This window comes from Echinops telfairi, unplaced genomic scaffold, assembly GCF_000313985.2.
Source record: "Echinops telfairi isolate 266 unplaced genomic scaffold, ASM31398v2 ScPeMD7_5592;HRSCAF=6446, whole genome shotgun sequence".
Lineage (NCBI taxonomy): Eukaryota > Metazoa > Chordata > Mammalia > Afrosoricida > Tenrecidae > Echinops > Echinops telfairi.
The window spans coordinates 10,273,748-10,283,172 of NW_022109491.1; the positions used below are offsets into that span (position 1 = coordinate 10,273,748).

The window sequence follows — 9,425 nt, forward strand, 5'->3', positions numbered from 1 at the left end:
CCTCCCCTGCCACACCTGCAAGGAAGCATTACTCCTGCGCCTGTCTCTGCCTGTGTTTCATATGCCTACAAAAATACCAAGAAGCGAACAAGCAAAAACTCACAACAACAACAGAGGGAAAGCTCAACTGACCAGAAAGCAGAAAGGTCTGAACACGAGAACGCATGTAGAATGGGTCGGGTGGTACTCGCCCCCGGGAAGGGGACGTGACAGTCGGTACCGCCCGAGCTCTGTCTGTTTGATCATCGACTCCCCTTCTAGCGTGTTATCTCAGGGGACGTGGGACCTTGTTTTTACCGTTCACTGTGGACTCTGAGCTCACATCGTAGGTGCTCAGTACATACCTTTCTGAATGACTGATAGGAGCTCTGGTGGCAGAGTGCTTATGTGTTGGGTCGCTAGCCGCAAGATCAGCAGTTCGGAACCACCAGCCACTACTCTGGAGAAAGAAGAGGCTTTTTAGTCCTGTAAAAATGGACAGTCTCGAAAATCCACGGGGGCAGTTCGACCCTGTCCTCTGAGGTCACCACGAGTTGGCATCAACTCAAAGGTGGTGCGTTTGGTGTTTTGATTGGACAGGCAGTTCGCACACTATTCCTGATGCTTCCCCATGACCACTCCCGTCTCGTCGCGGATCTGAGCATCCTCTGGCATTCCCAGGTGAGCCCAGAGCTTGGCTGAGAGGCCTCGTAGTCAGCTCGCTGCCCACAGACCTGAAACCATCTCCACGTACGGACAGGCCAGGCAGGCAGCATGTGCTTTTAGCTTTGTTCTATCCAATGAGTCATACGGGATCCTTCTCACGGAGGGGAGCCTGCGAAGTTTGCTTTGGTCTGTTGGCAAGACCATTCCGTAGTGTGTTCGGGGAAGGCTCGCATAGCAGTTCAGGTTTCCCTCCAACCATCTCTGCACAAGCGGCTCCGTGGCCTGGGCTCCACTCTTCACAGCTTATCCGTGCTCTCATGGGTTTCCATTCTCCTGGTTTCCCGGACCGCCCTGCTTGCTCCTCCTCGATTTAAAGTCATCATGGGCCGTCTGGAGCGCAGTACTTTGTGGGGAGGGCTTTTCGTGTGTGAGCTCACCCCACTAAACCCTTCCTGCTCTTCCCTCCCAGAGGCTGCACAGAGAAACGGCCTGCACACCGTGCCCACGGAGATGCAGTTTTTCGCCAGCACCGAAGAGTGAGTCCCGGGCGGGATTTGTAGAGGAGCTAATGCGTGATGCAAGCAAGAGATGGGGACCAAGAATTCCCCTGGTAGCAAGCAGTGCCCCTCCCCACCCCCCAACTTTTCCCCCAGTGCCCTAATCATGCTCAACTTCCAACATCCATGGGTCTCTTTACCAAAAAGACATGAAGATGTGGGAAAGGCAGGGCAGGGGACAGGAGCCTGGCGCTCAGCAGTTGAGTTGATGTTGTATGCCAGGGAATGAGTCAGTGCTACGCAGAGGCCCCTGTAAGACAGAGTAGAACTGCCCGAGGGTGGTCTGATTTCTATGTGAAGGGAAATCCCATATCAACAAACCAATGATTTTTTGCTTCCTTCTTGGAGAAAAGTATTCCCAGCTCCCTGGGGGTCACCCAGGAACACAGCCTAGCATAAAGGAAAGTTGAGCTGATTGCTAGTTGCAACGCAGGGAGAACCCACCCCGCAGGGAGCCAGGGGGCGTTAGCACTGAGGGTGGCCAGATGACATCTGGACATCTTGGGTTAGCAGGAGGGACCAGTCCCTGGGAAAAGACCTCCTGCATGATAGAGAAGAGGGTCCTCCAACAGAGAGGGAGCCCCTCAAGGCGATGGACTGGCATCGGAGCTGCCACGATCCGCTCAGACATAACAATGATTCCTGCTGCTGAGGCTGTCGAGAGGGTACTGTCCCCCTGGAAAACAAGGCACCCCAGGACACTTGGGAAGGATGCGTGACAAGGTCAGGGGCAAGAGGGCTGCAGAGAAGATCTGGCACTCTGAAGAGAACGCATTCCCCGGGGCCATCTCCTTTCCTCGTAGCTTCACGCCTTGGAAGGAGCCCCGGGTGGAGCCATCTGTTAATGTGCTCGACTGCTGACCAGCCGGAGGTTTATCAGAGGTGCCTCGGAAGAAAGGTCTGGCAATCTACCACCCAAACTGCCAGCCATTCGAAACCCCGCAGAGCCCAGTCCTTCTCTGACACGCGTGTTAGAGCCCTCGAGATGGAGGTTTTATTTTTCATGGGACCTGCAACGCCCTTCCACATGGACACAATGGGCACCCGTGTGAAGGCCAGGCACACAGATACAGACCTGGCTCTGCCACTTCGCAGCTGTGTGATGCGGACAAGTCCCTTGACCTCTCTGATCCTCAGTCAGCTGTCAGCAATCAACCGAAGCCCATCTTGGAGGGCTGCTTTGGGAGGTCACGGAAGAATGGGCATCAAGCAGGGTGCCTGGGCCATGCAAACAAAGATGGCGACACTCGTTATTCATTCAGGGCCCTGCGGTCTCCAGTTAACAGCGACCACACAGCAGGGAGGGGTGGGCCTTGCCCATCCATGGCAGAACTGGGCATCACCCATATTTAGCCAGAGCTGACAATGAGCTGGTGGTGCCGTGCCTGAAGCACTTAGCCGTTCAAACGCACCAATAACTTGGAGGGACAGACAGCTCCGTCAGCCTCCACACCAATTGACTTGGAAACTCTGGGGAGCAGTTCTCCGCCCTCTTGCTGCGTCACCATGGTCTGTGGTGCGATTTTGTGGGTACAATACGTCAGGCACTGTCTAGGGACCAGGAGTACAGCAGTGAGCAGAAAGGAATCCCCACCCTGGTGGAGCTGGTGTTCCAAAGACAAGAACTGAGTCAGAGAGTCGAATTCAGGAGAGCATCCGAGGGGAGGCGAGCTCCGGGTGGGGGTGGGATGGGGGGAGAATGACGTGAGGGAGAGGGAGCAGGGCCCGGGGCGGGAGACAGGACAGGGTCCTTTGGAAGGCAAGAGCGAGCCGTGCAGACGGCAAGCGTGGGCCGCCCAGATGCCCTGCTCTTCCTCCGCGCCCCCACGCGTGCATTTGACAGACAAAGCATGGATAAAGCCGTGCCTGCTGCCTTGCTGCCTCCTCTTCATTTGTTTATTTGTTTTCACCTGATGGCGAGTCGAGGACGTCCTTTCCCCCTCCTCGTCCCGCAGTGGTTCCTCTTGTTCCGTTTCCAAATTCTTGGATTGTCACAAAGAAAACCTGCCCGAAAATGCAAGTGGGTGGGGGCACCAACCTCCCATTGCACCCCAAAGACAGGCAACCCAACCCGTGCTGGCTGCACTGCTCTGGGCGCCGTGCAGACAGCTCCGAGTGCACACCGAGGAGTGCCTTTGTGAGGCTTAGCGCTTTTGACCTTTGTGCTGTGCACGTCTGTCACCCAACAAACACCCATCTGCATCCTCACCTTGTTTTTCTTGAAATGAATTTTGAATTGTGGCTGAAGTGGGCAGCGTCCGTGTCAGACCATCAATTCTGCATTGACAGTTCAAGCCTCTCATCACGCCCCGCCCCGTATCCTCACACCTTCCTCCATGGCCTCATTTATAAAAGCTTCACAGGTGCCCATCCTAATGAAAGGACCGTCTTTCTTTAACCAGGAAGGAGCCCTGGTGGCCTAGTGAGTAATGCATTGGGCTGAGAACTATGAGGCCAACAGTTCAAACCCACCCTTTACGCTGCTGCAGAAAGATGAGGCTGTCTGCCGCCGTAAAGAGTGACAGCCTCAGACACCCTATAGGGGAAGTTCTACTATACCCTCCCTATAGGGTCGCTGTGAGTCGGCAAGAACTCGATGCCACTGAGTCTGAGTTTTCTTTAAACTTTTTGAGGGATGTTTATTTAGGTTGTTGGTCATTTCCCATTGAATGCCTCGGTGAGCTCCCTTGCACCGCACCTAAAGCCTTTGTCGAAAGCTTTCTTTAAGATGACTTCTTAGACTAGACTTGATGGGCTGAAGGGGGTGCCCAGGTTTCAAGGGTGTAAATGCCTCTGTCAAGCTGCCTTCGCAGAAGACTGTCTCGCCTGCCCCCCTCCCCTCTGGCTTCCCAGTCTCCCCACGAGGCCAGAAACCCCAGCTCTGTGCTGAACGGCTGCTGTCTGGGTCTGTGTCCAGCAAAGAAGACCCTGAGGAGGTGGAGGCGCCTCTGGACCTGCAGACGGAGTCCAAGACGGAGGAGAATCACCGCAGAAACATCTGGAAGGGCTTCCTCATCTCCATCCCCTACTCGGCCAGCATCGGCGGCACCGCCACCCTCACGGGCACGCTCCCCAACCTCATCCTGCTCGGCCAGCTCAAGAGGTGAGAGCCGTGTCCCCCTCCCAGTGCTGGGGACGTGGGGAGTTATGAGGACAGGAGCGAAGAGACGGGTGCCTGGTGCTATTTTGTACAGGCCACCAGCAAGTCCTCTCGCATCCGATGGCATCTGAGCCGACACAGAGCAGGGAAGACGTGGGTCCTGTGGACGCAGGCAGGGCAATATTCCAGAGGGAATAGCCCGTAGGGGCAGTCCCCGGGTTACAAACCAGATCTGTGCCTGGGGCTCTAGGTTGTAGGAAAGTCGGAACAAGTGCGCCGTGTCCTCCTGGAGCCTTGCATTAGGGCCAGAAAGGGGCCCTGGCGGCCCAGTGGGTGATGCTTTGCGCTGCCCACTGCGAGGGGAGCAGTTTGAAACAAACCCACCGGAGCAGCTTCTGAAGAGCAATCTGCCCCTGAGAAGCTGCCCGCCCCCAGAAACCCTAACGAGCGGCTCTCCTGCACCCCCCAGACCTCCTGTGAGTTGACTGGACTCTGTGGCCGAGCTGTGGTGTTGGCGGGGATTGGCTCAGTCATTTCAAAGTAAGGGCAGACGGACATAACATTAAAGGACAAACACATATGACGTATAAGTCGGATGTTTGTGACCCAGGGACTCACGGGACAAAGGCCGTGGTGGGAACAGCCCTAGGAGGTTGGAGGAGGACATGCTGAGCAGGCTGGCTGAGCCCTGAAGACAGAGGGGACTGGATGGGAGGACGTAAGGACTAAGGACACCTTAAGGACTCCCAGTTATTTCCCTAAGCAAGATAGAAATCACTGAGGAGTTGGGAACAGAGGAAGGGCATGGTGTGGCTGCTGGCGGTGGTCTGCGCCTGGGCGGTCCTGTGCGCGAAGCTCTCTGATGGACCCTGAGCACCATCCAGGGCTGGAATGGCGCTGCAAGGAGGCAGACTCCCCACTGCTGAGTGCTTCAGGCAGCGATGGCCAGGGCCTAGGAAGGAGGCGGAGAGTGAGGCTCTCAAACTGCATGGCTTGCTCTCAGATGGGAAACCTCCCAGCATGTGGAGATTCTGTTTCTAAGACTTTAAGACCCAGCTTTCTGAGCGGCTGGGTCTCTCAGATGCCTGTGCAGTGGCCATGCAGCCAGACGTTCATTTATTGGCGTGAATGCAAATGGGACCCTTTGGGCGATCAATGGTCAAAACAAAACCAAATCCAAGTACAGACAGAAGAAGCTGACTTCAGAAAGAAAGGATGCTGTGATAGGGATGTTGTGTGTGTTCAAACCCACCAGCTTCTCCTAGGGAGAAAGATGAGGTTGGCTGCTCCGGTAAAGATTTACAGCCTCAGAAAAGATTTACAGCCCCTGATTGAGGGGCCCCTAGGAGTCAGAACGGACCCAATGGCAGTGGGTTTGACTTGGGCCAGTGTCTGACCTTGTCAGAGGCAAGCACGGGGCAACAGCTGTGAGCCTTACCCAAGACATGCGGAGGGGATGGCTGGTTGCAGGAAGCTCCTCTCTGAGCACGAAGCGTGGGAGGCTTACTGTTGCCTTCCTTATTCTGAGGTTCAGCATGTTGGCCAACTGCTTCACCTGAGGCCCATCTACAGGCTCAGAAACCTAGTAGGACAGTGGAGGGAACACTGGCTGTGCTGCTGGTCTCTGGGGGGAAGCTGGGAGTTAGATGTCAGGGCGGCTGGAGTTCTGGGGACCTGGACAGAAAGCAGGGAGGTCCTGAGTTGGGGATGTGGGAGTGGGGTGGGGGCTGCTGCCAGAGGGATTTCAGGCTACATGCACACACACACACGCACACACACACACTCACACACACATGTGAGCAGGCCTTTGTTCCAACCTGAGAAGGAACAAAGGAGAAAAGGCCGGAGCTGTAATGACCCATCTTGTAGGATGCGGAGTAAGTCAGATGCAAATGACAGGCAAGCCTGCAACCTCATCATCTTGGGCCCTCTAGTCTGGAAGGAGAGGATTGAAAAGGGAAGTCAAGTGAAGCAGGGTTTGTGGGTGCTCAGCAGAGGAGCCTGCCAGAGGCACTTTCCTGCTTTATTCAGATTATCGGCAACATGGGCACAGGGCAACACCCAGGAAACGGGCCACACGGGAAATACCTTTGGATTTCTCTTGTAGGACTTTGGAAGATTGTCTTCCAGTCTCATCTGTGGACAACTACTAGATATCCGTCCCTATTCCACATGAGTGTCAGCATTCGGTTTACATATTGGGTCATTCGTGTGCTCCTTAGGAAACACACTTGGTAATGGCTATCCATGACCCCATTTGGGGCATCAGACGTTAGTAATAGACAGTTTGATCGCCTTCGTCTCTTCTTCTTTTGTGTTCATGAAAAATGTGATCCACTTACTGGTATTTTAACATGTTTTTCATTGGTTTTTGCTTTTGTCTCATTCTGAAAGTTGGTGCCCCTGGAGGAAATTGTAGAATGTATAGATAAAGGGGGGGGGGGTGTCTCTGGGTTCCGTGACAGAGAGCTGAAGAATGAATATGTCAGTATTGGGGCTGGGGTGCCTGTGGGGTGCGTGCAGTCTGCCTGTGGGCGTGTGACCCTATAGTACATGCTTTTGATGAAGGAACATGGAACACAAGTCATCATCGCTTTTCTGTTTTCTCTGCCTAGCATCTGCGTCCTTGCCCTCATTTCTGCCTTTTGCCCTCGTTTCTGCACTGTCAGTCATGGGCCATGTAGGATCCCGAGTACTAAGCCATTAATGAGGCCAGCAGCAGGTTCAAACAGTGCCACTCGCTGTCGGCAGGAGAAAGACGTGGCAGTCTTAGAAACTCATAGGGGGCAGGTCTACCCTGTCCTATAGGGCCACTATACGTTAAATCCACTTATAAACCACAGTGGGTGGGTCCAGTAGGCGCTTTGGGTAAAAAGACATGCACATATTGAAGGCTTTTAAAGCATTTACTAAACTCCCAGGTAGTGCTCACAGACAAGCAGTAGGGGCTCACCTCCGTGAGTTCCCGTGAGCCCAAGCCCTCACCACCACTGGACATCATTTTCCCGAACCCTTTCTGGCTGGGAGAAGTCTTCACCAAGCTGAGGTTGGGCCGCTAAGCACCGGAAAAAACCCCCGCATGGACATCAACATTGTTCGGGCAGGTCACACAGGGTCCGTGAGGACTTAGGGCAGAGGTCGCAGTCCACAGAGGTTGGCCGACTCCCGCAGTCTTTAAAGAAGTCTTTAATGAATTGCCAGCATTTGAACATCACATGATTTCAAAGACAATCGGGCTCTGAGCTCTGGGCCTGCACCCCGCATTCCGACAGTAGGGGGAGCCGAGTGGCACCGGCCTGTTCAAAGCTATGAGCTCACTGTCATGGGGTGGATTCTGACCTAGTGAGCCCACCGGTCAGGGTAGAACTGCCCCCTGTGGCTCTTTGGAGGAGCAGAAAGCCCCAGCTTTCTCCTACAGAGAGGCCGGTGGTTTCGAACGGCTGACCTGGAGGTTAGCAGCCCAGTGTGCAACCACTGTCCCAGCAGGGTCCCCCACCTCGCCCTGTTCTCCAGTTTCTTCCCACAGTGCGACTTGGTGAATTTTGGCTCCTGGTTCCTCTTTGCCTTCCCGCTCATGCTGCTCTTCCTGTTGGTGGGCTGGCTCTGGATCTCGCTGCTGTACGGAGGACTGTCCCTAAGGTAAACTCCCAACCGAGTCCACGCCCACCCAGTCGATGCCCACGCCGGGAGAGATCCTACAGGACGGGGTAAAACTGCCCCGACACCGTCCCTGTGATTTCTCTCTTGGGAGCCAGGCTGAACGGTGTTTGAGTCTCAACATCCTCCCTCGTGGGGAAGGAGGAAACTTGTGTCGCCTGCATCTCCCGTCATGTAACCGAAGACTGTCCTTAGCGTCCGTCTGTGCCTCAGGGGGCCGTTCTAGCAGCCCCAACCCGAGGGGTGTGAGAAGCAGTGGTAATGTAGGTGGCCCCAGGTTAGTGTGTGGACACACAACTGGACAGGTTGATACAAGGTGAATGTATGGAAGTAACTATCTATTTGGATCACAGAACCAAGTGGTGGCCAGTGCCACCTCCAAAACGGTCATATGCTTGAGTTTGGTGTTGTGGCTCTTGCAGGTGACAAGGGTTACCCTCCCGTCACGGATCCTTTGCCACATGTCCTGCCTGCCACCTTTTGTAATTATGAAATAGCATTGTTGGCATGCGCAGCAGAGAGAGGGAGGAGTGTTTCAGTGAAAGATAAAATTGTCAACACATCTACCTGGTTCAGAAATCAAAGCCATGCAAGAAAGGGCACCCCTGAGTCTCCCTCCCAAACATCTGACGGATCACGTCTCGTCACCCAATACGCACGGACACACACACACACACACACACACACACACACACCGCACAGGTACCCATTACCATTGGTTTCTGGAGTATCCGATCTGGGTTTCTTAAACAGAGAGGCAGATACAAATATGTTGTTTGGGGCACAGCTGTCATTCTGTATTCTTACAAGCGTTTGGGGTTTTTTGGTGTGTGTGAGAGAAATACGTTTGAGGTCTCTGGGTGAGAGCACAAGCACCTATTTTAATAGATGTTGTCAAATTATCCCCCATCAGAACCACTTCCTGCCCACCAGGCTGTTCCTGCAGCCGAGTAGGATTTCTGCCCATCCGATGAGAGGAGCATCGCTTGCGCTGATGTAACTAAGAGTGATTTGAGCAATTCTTCCTGCGTCTGGGGGCTGTCGATAGAGCCTTCCTCGCGAATTGTTGAGCCGCGTGCTCTTCCTCTTCCTCTTCGTTCGTGTCTAACTGGCTTCCAGTTTCTATATTAGAAAGAGTGACTTGCATGCTGAGTGGCCAGTTTTCCTTTCTTTTCTCATTTTGAAAATGATGGGGTTTTTTGTAGAATAAAACTATTTTTAGGTGACTTTATCAATCTTTTCTCTCATGGTTTCTGATTTTTAAAAAATCATTTTATTGGGGGCTCATACAACTCTTATCACAATCCACACATACATCCATTGTGTAAAGCACATTTGTACATTCATTGCCCTCATCATTCTCAAAACATTTGCTCTCCACTTAAGGCCCTGGCATCAGCTCCTCATTTTCCCCCTTCCCTCCCTGTTCCCCCCTCCCTCATGAACACTTGATAATTTATAAATTA

At 53.7% G+C, this 9,425-nt stretch overlaps 1 protein-coding gene across 2 annotated transcripts in view; it reads left to right on the top strand.

Moving 5' to 3' along the window:
- SLC13A3 (solute carrier family 13 member 3) overlaps positions 1–9,425 on the top strand; it is an 83,664-nt gene that overhangs the window by 48,217 nt on the left and 26,022 nt on the right. Inside the window, exons 4-6 of one of the 2 annotated variants that reach the window (XM_045295139.1) lie at positions 1,115–1,181; positions 4,120–4,305; positions 7,816–7,941. In XM_045295139.1, the coding sequence (XP_045151074.1) occupies positions 1,115–1,181; positions 4,120–4,305; positions 7,816–7,941 (379 nt within the window). The remainder of the gene's footprint in view (positions 1–1,114; positions 1,182–4,119; positions 4,306–7,815; positions 7,942–9,425) is intronic. The other variant, XM_045295138.1, reaches the window with a different exon arrangement.